This window comes from Salmo salar, chromosome 24 (assembly GCF_965601325.2).
Source record: "Salmo salar chromosome 24, fSalSal1, whole genome shotgun sequence".
NCBI classification, from domain to species: domain Eukaryota; kingdom Metazoa; phylum Chordata; class Actinopteri; order Salmoniformes; family Salmonidae; genus Salmo; species Salmo salar.
Genome location: NC_138314.1, coordinates 45229855 through 45247299, shown reverse-complemented (window position 1 = coordinate 45247299; position 17445 = coordinate 45229855). Strand labels below are relative to the sequence as shown.

General features: G+C 48.0%; 1 protein-coding gene across 2 annotated transcripts in view; it reads left to right on the top strand.

Annotated features, from left to right (window-relative positions):
• The window catches only part of LOC106585926 (BMP-2-inducible protein kinase), a 77951-nt gene that overhangs the window by 41401 nt on the left and 19105 nt on the right, over positions 1 to 17445 (top strand). For both annotated transcript variants that reach the window (XM_014172669.3, XM_045706658.2), the window contains exons 3-11: positions 524 to 642; positions 2916 to 3021; positions 3759 to 3901; positions 6640 to 6761; positions 8144 to 8225; positions 9678 to 9810; positions 10348 to 10451; positions 14155 to 14234; positions 14388 to 14566. In XM_014172669.3, the coding sequence (XP_014028144.3) occupies positions 524 to 642; positions 2916 to 3021; positions 3759 to 3901; positions 6640 to 6761; positions 8144 to 8225; positions 9678 to 9810; positions 10348 to 10451; positions 14155 to 14234; positions 14388 to 14566 (1068 nt within the window). The remainder of the gene's footprint in view (positions 1 to 523; positions 643 to 2915; positions 3022 to 3758; positions 3902 to 6639; positions 6762 to 8143; positions 8226 to 9677; positions 9811 to 10347; positions 10452 to 14154; positions 14235 to 14387; positions 14567 to 17445) is intronic.

The window sequence follows — 17445 nt, the reverse complement described above, 5'->3', positions numbered from 1 at the left end:
TGTGTGTGTGTGTGTGTGTGTGTGTGTGTGTGTGGCTAACCACTCTGTTCCCCTCCTCTCTCCAGGTGGTTACCCGTGGTGTTCCTGGTGTGTGTGTGTGTGTGTGTGTGGCTAACCACTCTGTTCCCCTCCTCTCTCCAGGTGGTTACCCGTGGTGTTCCTGGTGTGTGTGTGTGTGTGTGGTGGCTAACCACTCTGTTCCCCTCCTCTCTCCAGGTGGTTACCCGTGGTGTTCCTGGTGTGTGTGTGTGTGTGTGTGGCTAACCACTCTGTTCCCCTCCTCTCTCCAGGTGGTTACCCGTGGTGTTCCTGGTGTGTGTGTGTGTGTGAGGTGCTAACCACTCTGTTCCCCTCCTCTCTCCAGGTGGGTTCTCCGTGGTGTTCCTGGTGTGTGTGTGTGTGTGAGGTGCTAACCACTCTGTTCCCCTCCTCTCTCCAGGTGGGTTCTCCGTGGTGTTCCTTGTGTGTGTGTGTGTGTGTGTGTGTGTGTGGGCTAACCACTCTGTTCCCCTCCTCTCTCCAGGTGGGTTCTCCGTGGTGTTCCTGGTCCGGACACACAGTGGCGTGCGCTGCGCTCTCAAGAGGATGTACGTCAACAACGTTCCTGACCTCAACATCTACAAGAGAGAGATCACTATTATGGTGGGAATAGAACACCCACACACACACACACACACACACACACACACACACACACACACACACACACACACACACACACACACACACACACACACGCAGAGAGCACGATCTTGGTTTGTTGAGTCTGGTTAATATGAAAATATAAAAGCCACTTCCCTGTATCAACCTCCTGTAAGGAAGTTAGTTGTTGAACAAGATGTTTTTTCCTGAACTTTTGACCCGTCTGAACAGCTAGTTATTTTATGTGGTGTTTCTGTTTCTGTGCTGACTTTAACACTGGAGAGACACACACACACACACACACACACACTGGAGAGACACACACACACTGGAGAGACACACACACACTGGAGAGACACACACACACACACACACACACACACACTGGAGAGACACACACACACTGGAGAGACACACACACACACACACACACACACACACTGGAGAGACACACACACACACACACACACACACACACTGGAGAGACACACACACACACACTGGAGAGACACACACACACACACACTGGAGAGACACACACACACACACACACACACACACACACACACACACACACACACACACACACACACACACTGGGGAGACACAGGACTGTCGAGGTGACATGTCTCTGACAGGACTAATAAACAGTAACTGTCCATAAAGAAACAGACCAGGACGTCAGAAGCAGCACTGAGTAATGACTTACCGTAAAACTTACCGTAAAACTTACCGTAAAACTTACCGTAAAACTTCAATTAGTAGACTGGTGTTTTTTTGTTTAAATCCCTGAACACAACAGTCTCGCGTTATAGACATGTTTCTAATTGTAAGAAGGAAAAAAAACTTCCTCGACAATTATTCTCCTCTTTTGACTGTGTTTTTATCAGTTCTTACTTACGCCACTATGGGGCGATCAGCCTCTTTCTAGGGTTCTGTGCTTTCAAAGTGGTTGACTGTTTTTGTGCTTGCCAGGCAGGTGGCGGTTCTCGGCTGGTTTAGCTGCCAGGTAGATGGCAGTTCTCGGCCGGTTTAGCTGCCAGGTAGATGGCAGTTCTCGGCTGGTTTAGCTGCCAGGTAGATGGCAGTTCTCGGCCGGTTTAGCTGCCAGGTAGATGGCGGTTCTCGGCCGGTTTAGCTGCCAGGTAGATGGCGGTTCTCGGCTGGTTTAGCTGCCAGGTAGATGGCAGTTCTCGGCTGGTTTAGCTGCCAGGTAGATGGCAGTTCTCGGCCGGTTTAGCTGCCAGGTAGATGGCAGTTCTCGGCCGGTTTAGCTGCCAGGTAGATGGCAGTTCTCGGCTGGTTTAGCTGCCAGGTAGCTGGCAGTTCTCGGCTGGTTTAGCTGCCAGGTAGCTGGCAGTTCTCGGCTGGTTTAGCTGCCAGGTAGCTGGCAGTTCTCGGCTGGTTTAGCTGCCAGGTAGATGGCAGTTCTCGGCTGGTTTAGCTGCCAGGTAGATGGCAGTTCTCGGCTGGTTTAGCTGCCAGGTAGATGGCAGTTCTCGGCCGGTTTAGCTGCCAGGTAGATGGCAGTTCTCGGCCGGTTTAGCTGCCAGGTAGATGGCAGTTCTCGGCCGGTTTAGGTTCTCGGCTGGTTTAGCTGCCAGGTAGATGGCAGTTCTCGGCTGGTTTAGCTGCCAGGCAGGTGGCGGTTCTCGGCTGGTTTAGCTGCCAGGTAGGTGGCAGTTCTCGGCTGGTTTAGCTGCCAGGTAGATGGCAGTTCTCGGCTGGTTTAGCTGCCAGGTAGATGGCGGTTCTCGGCTGGTTTAGCTGCCAGGTAGATGGCGGTTCTCGGCTGGTTTAGCTGCCAGGTAGATGGCGGTTCTCGGCTGGTTTAGCTGCCAGGTAGATGGCAGTTCTCGGCTGGTTTAGCTGCCAGGTAGATGGCGGTTCTCGGCTGGTTTAGCTGCCAGGTAGATGGCGGTTCTCGGCTGGTTTAGCTGCCAGGTAGATGGCGGTTCTCGGCTGGTTTAGCTGCCAGGTAGATGGCGGTTCTCGGCCGGTTTAGCTGCCAGGCAGCCATTCATTTTTTTCAAGTCATTACTAATTACTTAATGTAACAAATCAAACATTACATCTTGTAAATAATTCATGGAAACCTCATAAACAATTCCTTTTAGACCCGGTGTTTATTAGCTGAAATGTGTGCCGTTGCCCGTCTATTAAAAGGGACAGTTGAGACGGTTTTTAATTGATGTTTTATGGTAATTAACTGAAACTCTTGGCTCCTATAAGGACCATAGACATCTCATGAATGTCCACCCTGTCCTCTGCAGAAGGAGCTGTCTGGTCACAGGAACATCGTGAACTACCTGGATTCTACCATCAACTCAGTAGGGGACAGTGTCTGGGAGGTGCTCATTCTCATGGAGTACTGTAAAGGTAGGTGTTGTAGGTTCCCCCTGTGTGATTTTAATACAATGGACCGGTCATTATTGTTTTATTGAGCATGAGACGGGTGCAAAATTGGCTGTACAGATTTGAACAAACAGACCTGTGATTTTTATATTGACCCAATAAAGTAGAATTAACTTGAACACAATCTCTCTCTCTCTCTGTCCCTCCTCACCCTCTCTCCCGTTTGCTCGCCCTCTTCCTTCTCTCTCCTCGTTCCCTCTCTCTCTCCTCGTTCCCTCTCTCTCTCCTCGTTCCCTCTCTCTCTCCTCGTTCCCTCTCTCTCTCCTCGTTCCCTCTCTCTCTCCTCGTTCCCTCTCTCTCTCCTCGTTCCCTCTCTCTCTCCTCGTTCCCTCTCTCTCTCCTCGTTCCCTCTCTCTCTCCTCGTTCCCTCTCTCTCTCCTCGTTCCCTCTCTCTCTCCTCGTTCCCTCTCTCTCTCCTCGTTCCCTCTCTCTCTCCTCGTTCCCTCTCTCTCTCCTCGTTCCCTCTCTCTCTCCTCGTTCCCTCTCTCTCTCCTCGTTCCCTCTCTCTCTCCTCGTTCCCTCTCTCTCTCCTCGTTCCCTCTCTCCTGTTCGCTCTCTCTCATTCCCTCTCTCCTGTTCTCTCTCTCCTCATTCCCTCTCTCCTGTTCGCTCTCTCTCATTCCCTCTCTCCTCATTCGCTCCCTCTCTCTCCTCGTTCGCTCCCTCTCTCTCCTCGTTCCCTCTCTCCCTCCTCCGCCCAGCTGGTCAGGTAGTGAAGCAGATGAACCAGCGTCTCCATATTGGGTTTACAGAGCCGGAGGTGTTGACCATCTTCACTGATACCTGTGAGGCTGTGGCCAGGCTGCATCAGTGTAGAACCCCTGTCATACACAGGGACCTGAAGGTAAGGGAATTAGCCATCTCTTCCTGCTGTCCTCATCCGTCACCCCTTTCCTACTGTCATCCCTCTTCCTCCTGTCCTTCCTCCTTCACCCCTTTCCTACTGTCATCCCTCTTTCTCCTGTCCTTCCTCCTTCACCCCTTTCCTACTGTCATCCCTCTTCCTCTTGTCCTTCCTCTTTCCTACTGTCATCCCTCTTCCTCCTTCACCTCTTTCCTACTGTCATCCCTCTTCCTCCTGTCCTTCCTCTTTCCTACTGTCATCCCTCTTCCTCCTGTCCTCCCTCCTTCACCCCTTTCCTACTGTCATCCCTCTTTCTCCTGTCCTTCCTCCTTCACCTCGTTCCTACTGTCATCCCTCTTCCTCCTGTCCTTCCTCTTTCCTACTGTCATCCCTCTTTCTCCTGTCCTTCCTCCTTCACCTCGTTCCTACTGTCATCCCTCTTCCTCCTGTCCTTCCTCTTTCCTACTGTCATCCCTCTTCCTCCTGTCCTTCCTCCTTCACCTCGTTCCTACTGTCATCCCTCTTCCTCCTGTCCTTCCTCTTTCCTACTGTCATCCCTCTTCCTCCTGTCCTTCCTCTTTCCTACTGTCATCCCTCTTCCTCCTTCACCTCGTTCCTACTGTCATCCCTCTTCCTCCTTCACCTCTTTCCTACTGTCATCCCTCTTCCTCCTTCACCTCTTTCCTACTGTCATCCCTCCTGTCCTTCCTCTTTCCTACTGTCATCCCTCTTCCTCCTGTCCATCTTCTAATCTCATCCTACTCCCTGTTGCTATCCTCGGCTGTCTTAGCAGTGTGGGCTGACACCAGACTCTGGGTTATGGAATCCCAGAGGGACACTGCAAAATGCCTTGTCCTGTCATCTACTCTGAGCTGTCTCTCACTGGGCTTTCTTTCTCTCCTTTGTCTCTCTCTCGCTCTCTCTCTCTTCTAAAAGCAAGTGAAATAGAGAAACAAATAGTTAAAATACAAAAGGGAAAATAAATAAACATAAATATGGGTTGTATTTACAATGGTGTTTGTTCTTCACTGGTTGCCCTTTTCTTGTGGCAACAGGTCACACATCTTGCTGCTGTGATGCAACACTGTGGTATTTCACCCAGTAGATATGGGAGTTCATCAAAATTGGGTTTGTCTGAGGGAAATATGTGTCTCTAATATGGTCATACATTTGGCAGGAGGTTAGGAAGTGCAGCTTAGTTTCCACCACATTTTGTGGGCAGTGTGCACACATCCTGTCTTCTCTTGAGAGCCAGGTCTGTCTACGGCGGCCTTTCTCAATAGCAAGGCTATGCTCACTGAGGCTGTACATAGTCAAAGCTTTCCTTAAGTTTGGGTCAGTCACAGTGGTCAGGTATTCTGCCACTGTGTACTCTCTGTTTAGAGGCCAAATAGCATTCTAGTTTGCTCTGTTTTTTTGTTAATTCTTTCCAATGTGTCAAGTCATTATCTTTTTGTTTTCTCATGATTTGGTTGGGTCTAATGGTGTTGCTGTCCTGGGGCTCTGTGGGGTCTGTTTGTGTTTGTGAACAGAGCCCCAGGACCAGCTTGCTTAGGGGACTCTTCTCCAGGTTCATCTCTCTGTAGGAGATGGCTTTGTTATGGAAGGTTTGGGAATCGCTTCCTTTCAGGTGGTTGTAGAATTTAACGGCTCTTTTCTGGATTTTGATCATTAGCGGGTATCGGCCTAATTCTGCTCTGCATGCATTATTTGGTGTTTTACGTTTATGTATGTATGTATGTATGTATGTATGTATGTATGTATGATATATATACTGAGGATATTTTTGCAGTATTCTGCATGCAGAATCTCTCAATTTACTGTTGATCCAATTTTGTGAATTCTTGGTTGGTGAGCGGACCCCAGACCTCTCTCACGTCCCTTCAGTCTTGGCTTATCTCTGCTGTGAGCGAAAATAAAGGGTCAACATTACAAGGTCTGTCCACAAATCCGCTACAAGACCATGGTGCTTGCCTACGGAGCTGTGAGGGGAACGGCACCTCCGTACCTTCAGGCTCTGATCAGTCCCTACACCCAAACAAGGGCACTGCGTTCATCCACCTCTGGCCTGCTGGCCCCCCTACCTCTGAGGAAGCACAGTTCCCGCTCAGCCCAGTCAAAACTGTTCGCTGCTCTGGCACCCCAATGGTGGAACAAGCTCCCTCACGACGCCAGGACAGCGGAGTCAATCACCACCTTCCGGAGACACCTGAAACCCCACCTCTTTAAGGAATACCTGGGATAGGATAAAGTAATCCTTCTAACCCCCCCCCCCCCCCTAAAAGATTTAGATGCACTATTGTAAAGTGGTTGTTCCACTGGATGTCATAGGTGAATGCACCAATTTGTAAGTCGCTCTGGATAAGAGCGTCTGCTAAATGACTTAAATGTAAATAACTGGTGAATAAGCTAGTTCTCTATTGGCCGGTCTGTCCACGGCTGGTGAATAAGCTAGTTCTCTATTGGCCAGTCTGTCCACGGCTGGTGAATAAGCTAGTTCTCTATTGGCCGGTCTGTCCACGGCTGGTGAATAAGCTAGTTCTCTATTGGCCAGTCTGTCCACGGCTGGTGAATAAACTAGTTCTCTATTGGCCAGTCTGTCCATGGCTGGTGAATAAACTGTGTTTTTATTGGCCAGCCTCTGGGGGGAAATGCAACTACTTCACCAGGACTATGTTATATCCTAGAGCAATATTTATCTCTCTCTCTTCTCTCTCTCTCTTTCTCCTCTCCTCCAGGTAGAGAACATCCTCCTGAGTGATAATGGGAGTTATGTTCTGTGTGATTTTGGAAGTGCCTCTCACAAAGTGCTGCTTCCACACAAAGACGGAGTGACCGCTGTGGAGGACGAAATCAGGAAGTGAGTGTGTGTGGGGGGGCGTGGTGTGAGTGAGGGGGTGACGTGTGTGTGTGTGTGTGTGTGTGTGTGAACCCAGGTGATTGTCTTACGTGTGCCTGCGTAGCTGGAGCGCACCCCATTTCATGTCATGTGACCTGTCCCACGGATCCCCCCTCTCTTTGCTTTAGTTCCAGTTAGGACTGGACAAAACATTAAGAACACCGTCCTTCCTGGCTGTGCGCAGGCATACAAGTTGGTCTAATTTTACTGGAAAGGAAAGTCTACTGAAGTGAGGCTTTGTCCTCGTGTTTCTTGGTCTATTTACCTTGTTTTGTTCACAAGCCGGGTTGATTTTTCATCAATGTTTGAGTTTCGACCGCTAGCGAAGAGAAGACAACACTGCTGCTAGTCAGACTCGATCTCACAGGCACCCTGTTACCACGGTAACATCCCGCCCCTTAAAATGGGGGCAGGTGACGATGTGTGACGTATTTGTTTCAAGTATTCAAGTCACGTAAAAATGTAATTAAACAATATAACTCATTTACGTCTCGCTAGTAATACATTTTGTTTTAGAAACATTACAAAACATGCTCATTCATTTTTGTTGGTGTAATTTTTAGCAGCAACAAAATATTTTGGCTGGTAGATTTGATATAACTACCTTCCACAGTGGCTGGTGGATTTGATATAACTACCTTCCACAGTGGCTGGTAGATTTGATATAACTACCTTCCACAGTGGCTGGTGGATCAACAAGTTAATTTGATGCTTTTTAGAAACTGGGTGGGTCGAGCTCTGAATGCTGATTGGCTGACAGCCATGGTATATCAGTCCGTATACCACGGGTATGACAACATGTATTTTTACTGCTCTAATTACATTGGTAACCAGTTTATAATAGCAATAAGGCACCTTCTGGGGGTTGGTGGTATATGGCCAATATACCACGGCTAAGGGCTTTATCCAGGGACTCTGCGATGCGTCGTGCCTAAGAACAGACCTTAGCCATGGTATATTGTCCATATACCACAAACCCCCAGAAGGTGCCTTAATGCATAGTTATATTCAGTGGAAGTCACCACTACTCTGTTCCATAAATCCAGGCACTTGGCCGGTCACTCTTAGATAGGACTAATTCTCAGCAGTAGTGCACTACGTAGGGTCCCATCCTTCTCTAGAATAGTGACCTACCACTCTTAGATAGGACTAATTCTCAGCAGTAGTGCACTACGTAGGGTCCCGTCCTTCCCAGAATAGTGACCTACCACTCTTAGATAGGACTAATTCTCAGCAGTAGTGCACTACGTAGGGTCCCATCCTTCCCAGAAGTAGTGACCTACCACTCTTACATACCATAAGTGCATAAATAACCTTTAACCCTGACCACTTCCTGTGTGCAGGTACACGACCCTGTCATATCGAGCTCCAGAGATGATCAATGTGTACGCAGGGAAGGCCATTACCACCAAGGCTGATATATGGGTGAGTTTAGAGCTGGGGGGTGTGTACGGAAACCTGGTGTGTGTGTGTGTGTGTGGTGTGTGTGTGTGTGTGTGTGTGTGTGTGTGTGTGTGTGTGTGGTGTGTGTGTGTGTGTGTGTGTGTGTGTGTGTCCTAGCCAGTCAGTAACAGAAGAACTTAGTGTGTGTTTGTGTAGTTTGGTCCAGGCAGTTAGGCCTCCTGTCTGCCTCTGCCTCTGTCTGTCTGCCTCTGCCTGCCTCTGTCTGCCTCTGTCTGCCTCTGTCTGCCTCTGTCTGCCTCTGTCTGCCTCTGCCTGCCTCTGTCTGTCTGCCGGCCTCTGTCTGTCTGCCTGTCTCTGTCTGTCTGCCGGCCTCTGTCTGTCTGCCGGCCTCTGTCTGTCTGCCGGTCTCTGTCTGTCTGCCTGTCTCTGTCTGTCTGCCTGCCTGTCTCTGCCTGTCTCTGTCTGTCTGCCTGCCTGTCTCTGCCTGTCTGCCTGCCTGTCTCTGCCTGTCTCTGCCTGTCTCTGTCTGTCTGCCTGCCTGTGTCTGCCTGTCTCTGTCTGTCTGCCTGCCTGTGTCTGCCTGTCTCTGTCTGTCTGTCTGCCTGCCTGTCTCTGCCTGTCTCTGTCTGTCTGCCTGTCTCTGTCTGTCTGCCTGCCTGTGTCTGCCTGTCTCTGTCTGTCTGTCTGCCTGCCTGTGTCTGCCTGTCTCTGTCTGTCTGCCTGTCTCTGTCTGTCTGCCTGCCTGTGTCTGCCTGTCTCTGTCTGTCTGCCTGCCTGTGTCTGCCTGCCTGTGTCTGCCTGTCTCTGTCTGTCTGCCTGCCTGTCTCTGTCTGTCTGCTGCCTGCCTGTCTCTGTCTGTCTGCCTGCCTGTGTCTGCCTGTCTCTGTCTGTCTGCCTGCCTGTCTCTGTCTGTCTGTCTCTGGCAGGAGGCCCAACAGGTTGTTTGCATGGCTGCTTTTTGAACAGTTTTTTTTCTGTCGATCACATGGAACAGCTCTGAGACGTTAAATGTCCCACATCATTAATTTCTCATTGAACTTTTCTACATGTCAATCAACACGTATAGAAACATTTAGACTCACCTACATTAACTCATATTCCACGTTACCGCTTTACTACGAGGAGAACATTAGAAATATACTCTTTTTAACATGTCTTAGTTTTTGTCAAAAGGGTCACCTTACTCTTGGTTGTTGTACAAGCTGTGTTTCTGTGTTTCAGGCTCTTGGTTGGTTGTTGTACAAGCTGTGTTTCAGGCTCTTGGTTGGTTGTTGTACAAGCTGTGTTTCTGTGTTTCAGGCTCTTGGTTGGTTGTTGTACAAGCTGTGTTTCTGTGTTTCAGGCTCTTGGTTGGTTGTTGTACAAGCTGTGTGTTTCTGTGTTTCAGGCTCTTGGTTGGTTGTTGTACAAGCTGTGTTTCTGTTTCAGGCTCTTGGTTGCTTGTTGTACAAGCTGTGTGTTTCTGTGTTTCAGGCTCTTGGTTGCTTGTTGTACAAGCTGTGTTTCTTCTCGCTCCCGTTCGGGGAGAGTCAAGTCGCCATATGTGACGGAAACTTTATAGTTCCTGACAATTCCAAATTCTCCTTCAAGTTGCACAGCTTAATCAGTAAGTACAAATGGTCCTTGTTCCTCAGCAACACACTCACCACAAAGCTGTCAATCACTATAATAACTATTAAACCACATTGAACATTGTCACGTGAATGTTTGTGACGTTTAAACGTGTAACTGTCCTCTTCGTTTTGCCCAATCAGATTATCGTTCATTCTTTACACACCCACTGCAGAGGCCTTTAGTACAGATATTAGCCGATAGCTCCACCTAGTGGTGAACATGTATTGTACCATGGGGATATTGCATCATACAGAGGAAGTGATCTATTTCAAACACATTACAATTCACTCTGTAACCAATGTAAAATGGACATGCCTTCTCTGGTTTGTTTGATAGTATAAACATCACCTCTACTCCAGGTTATAGTAAACTCTATGTCCCCTCTACTCCAGGCTATATGTCCCCTCTACTCCAGGCTATATGTCCCCTCTACTCCAGGCTATATGTCCCCTCTACTCCAGGCTATATGTCCCCTCTACTCCAGGCTATAGTAAACTATATGTCCCCTCTACTCCCATGTCTTCTCCAGGATATATGCTTGAGCCTGACCATGAGAAGAGACCAGATATCTATCAAGTCTCCTACTTTGCCTTCAAGTTAGCTGGAAAGGAGTGTCCGGTGGCTAATCTCTTTGTAAGTCACTGTTCGTTCATTGTGACAGATGTACACTGCCGTTCAAAAGTTTGGATTCAATCAGAAATTCTTGTTTTCTATGAAAACATAAAGTGATACTATCAAGAGCAGGTTTCCTTTTTCCTACATCCTGTTTCAACTGTTGCCATGCACCTGCAATTAGATTGCTCAGATGTGCAAGTGCCTTTTTGAATTTTATAAAAACATACATGAAATGAGTTGCAAAATTAATAGGAAATATAGTAAAGACATTGACAAGGTTTATAAATAATGATTTAAAATAAATAAATAAAAACAGTGAAATAATAATTGTCCTTCAACCTTTTTCCTTTCGTCATAGCAGCAATTACAGCCTTGCAGACCTTCGGCATTGTAGTTGTTCATTTGTTGAGATAATCTGAAGAGATTTCACCACGTACTTCCTGAAGCACCTCCCACAAGTTGGATTGGCTTGATGAGCACTTCTTACGTACCATACGGTCAAGCTGCTCCCACAACACCTCAATAGGGTTGAGATCTGGTGACTGTACTGGCTACTCCATTATAGACAGAATACCAGCTGACTGCTTCTTCCTTAAATAATTCTTACATAGTTTGGAGCTGTGCTTTGGGTCATTGTCCTGTTGTAGGAGGAAATTGGCTCCAATTAAGCGCCGTCCACAGGGTATGGCATGGCGTTGCAAAATGGAGTGATAGCCTTCCTTCAAGATCCCTTTTACCCTGTACAAATCTCCCACTTTACCAACACCAAAGCACCCCCAGACCATCACATTGCCTCCACCATGATGACAGATGGCGTCAAACACTCCTCCAGCATCTTTTCATGTTTTTCTGCATCTCACAAATGTTCTTCTTTGTGATCCGAACACCTCAAACTTAGATTCGTCTGTCCATAACACTTTTTTCCAATCTTCCTCTGTCCAGTGTCTGTGTTCTTTTGCCCATCTTAATCTTTTATTTTTTATTGGCCAGTCTTGAGATATGGCTTTTTCTTTGCAACTCTGCCTAGAAGGCCAGCATCCCGGAGTCGCCTCTTCACTGTTGACGTTGAGACTGGTGTTTTGCGGGTACTATTTAACGAAGCTGCCAATTAAGGACTTGTGAGGCGTCTGTTTCTCAAACTAGACACTCTAATGTACTTGTCCTCTTGCTCAGTTGTGCACCGGGGCCTCCCACTCCTCTTTCTATTCTGGTTAGAGACAGTTTGCGCTTTTCTATGAAGGGAGTAGTACACAGCGTTGAACGAGATCTTCAGTTTCTTTGCAATTTTTTTGCATGGAATAGCCTTCATTTCTCGGAACAAGAATAGACTGACGAGTTTTAGAAGAAAGTTCTTTGTTTCTGGCCATTTTGAGCCTGTAATCAAACCCACCAATGCTGATGCTCCAGATACTCAACTAGTCTAAAGAAGGCCAGTTTTATTCCTTCTTTAATCAGAACAACAGTTTTCAGCTGTGTTAACATAATTGCAAAAGGGTTTTCTAATGATCAATTAGCCTTTTTAAAATGATAAACTTGGATTAGCTAACACAACGTGCCATTGGAACACAGGAGTGATGGTTGCTGATAACGGGCCTCTGTACGCCTATGTAGATATTCCATAAAAAATCTGCTGTTTCCAGCTACAATAGTTATTTACAACATTAACAATGTCTACACTGTATTTCTGATCAATTTGATGTTATTTTAATGGACAAAACAAGGACATTTCTAAGTGACCCCAAACTTTTGAACGGTAGTGTGTGTACTAAGTGATATGAAGATCAGTGTGTGTGTGTGGAGAGTGTAGAAGAGGGCGTGGCCTGGGTTGGTGTGGTGAATCGTTTTTGGAACACATTGCAAATGTACTGCTGCCAGCGATTCCCAGCCCACTGCTCTTTCAGCATCTCTCTCTCTCCTACCTTTTCACCTCCATCCCGCTCTCTATCCCATAAACATACAAAATACTTATATGAATCAACACTTTTATGACTTACTGAAATGTGTGTGTGAACCCTTTGGAATTACCTTGGTTTCTGCATAGATTTGTCATAACATTTGGTCTGATGTTCATCACAACAGTAGACAGTGTGCTTAAACTAATAACACACAATTATACATTTTCATGTCTTTATTTAACACACCGTGTAAACATTCACAGTGCAGGGTGGGAAAAGTATGTGAACCCTTGGATTTAATAACTGTTTGACCCTCCTTTGCCAGCAATAACCTCAACCAAACGCTTTCTGTAGTTGCAGATCAGACCTGCACAACGGTCAGGAGGAATTTTGGACCATTCCTCTTTACAAAACTGTTTCAGTTCAACAATATTCTTGTGATGTCTGGTGTGAACTGCTCTTTTGAGGTCATACCACAGCATCTCAATCGGGTTGAGGTCAGGACTCTGACTGGGCCACTCCAGAATGTGTATTTTCTTCTGTTGAAGCCATTCTGTTGTTGATATACTTCTGTGTTTTTTGTTTGTAGTTGTCCTGTTGCATCACACAACTTCTGTTGGGCTTCAATTGGCGGACAGATAGCCTTACATTCTCCTGCAAAATGTCTTGATAAACTTGTGAAATCTGTCGATGATAGCAAGCTGTCCAGGCCCTGAGGCAGCAAAGCAGCCCCAAACCACGCTCCCTCCACCATACTTTACAGTTGGGATGAGGTTTTGATGTTGGTGTGCTGTGCCTTTTTTTTCCTCCACACACAGTGTTGTGTGTTCCTTCCAAATAACTCAACTGTAGTTTCATCTGTCCACAGAATATTTTGCCAGTAGCGCTGTGGAACATCCAGGTGCTCTTTTGCAAACTTCAGATGTGCAGCAATGTTTTTTTTTTGGACAGCAGTGGCTTCTTCCGTGGTGTCCTCCCATGAACACCATTCTTGTTTAGTGTTTTATGTATCGTAGACTCGTCAACAGAGATGTTAGCATGTCCCAGAGATTTCTGTAAGTCTTTAGCTGACACTCTGGGATTCTTCTTAACCTCATTGAGCATTCTGCGCTGTGCTCTTGCAGTCCTCTGTGCAAGACGGCCACTCCTAGGCAGGGTAGCAACTGTGCTGAACTTTCTCCATTTATAGACTATTTGTCTTAGTTTGGACTGATGAACATCAAGGCTTTTAGAGATACTTTTGTAACCCTTTCCTGCTTAATGCAAGTCAACAATTCTTAATCTTAAGTATTTTGAGATCTCTTTTCTTCAAGGCATGGTTCACATCAGGCATTGCTTCTTGTGAATAGCAAACTCACATTTTGTGAGTGTTTTTCTAACCAACATCTCCAATCTCGTTTCATTGATTGGACTCCAGGTTAGTTGACTCCTGACTCCAATTAGCTTTTGGGAGAAGTCATTAGCCTAGGGGGTTCACATCCTTTTTCCAACCTATACTGTGAAATAACATATTCAATATAGACAACAAAAATACAATTTGTTATTAGTTTAAGCACACTGTTTGTCTGTTGTGACTTAAAATTTGATCTGATCTTCATCTATGACCAATTTATGCAGAAATCCAGGAAATGTCAAAGGGTTCACATACTTTTTCTTGCACGTGTGTGTGTGTGTGTGTGTGTGTGTGTGCGTGTGTGTGTGATTTTTGTCAAGCAACACTCATGGTCGTATCTGTCGCTCTGCAGAGCTCTTCCCACGATGCTCCCTGTGTGTGTGTGTGATGGTAGTTATCTAACAGTTATCTAACGTCATGTTGTCTCCTACAGAGCTCTCCTCTCCCCACGTCACTTCCTGAGCCGCTAACAGCCAGCGAATTTGCTGCTAGGAAGAGTATGACGAAAGCCAGGTATGTCACTGTGTTACAGATATTCTGTAATGCGTCTCGGGTCTCTAGCAAAAGGGATTTCATCTCAAGGAGAATGTATAAATAAAGGTTTAACTGAAAGAGAAATCATTAAGTTTCCAACTTAAGTGTTCTTCTGGTTTCCCACTGTTCCAGAATCACAGAGTCCGTGGGTCCGACGGCAACGTCCATCACTCCGAGACAGAGACCCAAAGCTGCAAACAGTTATGTGCTACCCATCCCTGTAGCCAACACAGCGGTCACCCCAGTCGCCGCCACGCCCATCGTCACCCCTACGGCTGAGCCTTCTGTACCTGTCAGCAATGGGCAGAAAGGTGAGCCTTCAAAAATTACACTGTGTGTGTTTTCTATATCTGCCGTTTTGTGCCCTTGAGCAAAGCACTGAACCCCTAAGTGGCTCTTCCCTCCCCATGGGCACTGCACCTTGGCTGACCTTGTGCATCTCACCGTGTGCATTTTCTTTTGGGGGGGGGGGGGGGGGTGACAATAGCCTTGCAAAGCCTCCTGATCCCGTGAGCTTACGCTTCCCGGACGAGCTAAACACCAATATTTTCCCGCTTCGAGGAAATCAACATCGACACTGAAGAGGACTTTGTGCTTTCATTCTCTGTGGCCTGACGTGAGTAAGTCATTTAAGCGTGTTTACCCTTGCCGGCCCAGAAGGCATCCCAAACCGCGTCCTCAGAGAATGCACAGACCAGCTGGCTGGAGTGTTTACGGACATATTCAATCTCTCCGTATCCCAGTCTGTTCCCACATGCTTCATGATGTCCACTATTGTTCCTGTATCCAAGAAACCAAAGGTAACTGAACTAAATGACTATCACCCTGTAACACTCACTTCTGTCATCATGAAGTGCTTTGAGAGACTAGTCAAGGATCATATCACCTCCACCCTACCTGACACCCTAGACCCACTTCAGTTTGCTTACCGACCCAATAGATCCACCGACGATGCCATCGCACTGCATACCGCCCTATCCCATCTGGACACTGCCCTATCCCATCTGGACACTGCCCTATCCCATCTGGACACTGCCCTATCCCATCTGGACACTGCCCTATCCCATCTGGACACTGCCCTATCCCATCTGGACACTGCCCTATCCCATCTGGACACTGCCCTATCCCATCTGGACACTGCCCTATCCCATCTGGACACTGCCCTATCCCATCTGGACACTGCCCTATCCCATCTGGACACTGCCCTATCCCATCTGGACACTGCCCTATCCCATCTGGACACTGCCCTATCCCATCTGGACACTGCCCTATCCCATCTGGACACTGCCCTATCCCATCTGGACACCGCCCTATCCCATCTGGACACCGCCCTATCCCATCTGGACACTGCCCTATCCCATCTGGACACTGCCCTATCCCATCTGGACACTGCCCTATCCCATCTGGACACTGCCCTATCCCATCTGGACACCGCCCTATCCCATCTGGACACTGCCCTATCCCATCTGGACACCGCCCTATCCCATCTGGACACCGCCCTATCCCATCTGGACACTGCCCTATCCCATCTGGACACTGCCCTATCCCATCTGGACACTGCCCTATCCCATCTGGACACTGCCCTATCCCATCTGGACACTGCCCTATCCCATCTGGACACTGCCCTATCCCATCTGGACACTGCCCTATCCCATCTGGACACTGCCCTATCCCATCTGGACACTGCCCTATCCCATCTGGACACTGCCCTATCCCATCTGGACACTGCCCTATCCCATCTGGACACTGCCCTATCCCATCTGGACACTGCCCTATCCCATCTGGACACCGCCCTATCCCATCTGGACACCGCCCTATCCCATCTGGACAAGAGGAATACCTACTTCAGAATGTTGTTCAGTGAGTACAGCTCAGCCTTCAACACCATAGTACCCTCCAAGCTCATTAAGCTCAGCGCCATCGGTCTGAACCTCTTCCTGTGCAACTGGCTCCTGGACTTCCTGACGGGCTGCCCCCAGGTGGTGAAGGTTTGCAACAACAGCGCTATGCTTATTCTCAACACAGGAGATCCACAAGGGTGTGTGTGCTCAGCCCTCTCCTGTACTCCCTGTTCACCCATGACAGCGTGGTCACGCGCTCCTCCCAACTCAATCATGAAGTTTGCTGATGACACAACCGTAGTAGGCCTGATTACCAACAATGATGAGACAGCCTACAGGGAGGAGGTGAGAGCCCTGGCGGAGTGGTGCCAGGAAAATAACCTCTGCCTCAACATCAACAAAACAAAGGAGTTGATTGTGGACTTTAGGAAACAGCAGAGGGAGCAGCCCCCCTATCCACATCGACGGGACCGCAGCTGAGAGGGTCGAAAGCTTCCAGTTCCTCAGCGTGCACATCACAGACATCCTGAAATGGTCCATCCACACAGACAGTGTGGTGAAGAAGGTGCAACAGAGCCTCTTAAATGACAGTGTGGTGAAGAAATGTGCCTTGTCTCCTCTAAGACCCTCACAATCTTCTACAAATGCCACAGGAAGGCCAAGAAGATCATCAAGGACCTCAGCCACCTGAGCCACGTCCTGTTCACCCCGCTACCATCTAGAAGATCATCAAGGACCTCAGCCAACCGAGCCACGTCCTGTTCACCTCGCTACCATCTAGAAGATCATCAAGGTCCTCAGCCACCTGAGCCACGTCCTGGTCACCCCTCTACCATCTAGAAGATCATCAAGGACCTCAGCCACCTGAGCCACGTCCTGGTCACCCCGCTACCATCTAGAAGATCATCAAGGTCCTCAGCCACCTGAGCCACGGCCTGTTCACCTCGCTACCATTTAGCAAACCGAGACAGTACAGGTGCATCAAAGCTGGGACCAAGAGACTGATAAACAGCTTCTATCTCCAGGCCATCAGATTGTTAAAAAGTCACCAATAGCCAGCCTCCCCCCACTACCCTGCCCTGAACCTTAGACACTGTTACTAGCCAGCTACCACCCAGTACTCTACCCTGAACCGTAGACACTGTTACTAGCCAGCTACCACCCAGTACTCTACCCTGCACCTTAGACACTGTTACTAGCCAGCTACCACCCAGTACTCTACCCTGCACATTAGACAGCTACCACCCAGTACTCTACCCTGAACCTTAGACACTGTTACTAGCCAGCTACCACCCAGTACTCTACCCTGCACCTTAGACACTGTTACTAGCCAGCTACCACCCAGTACT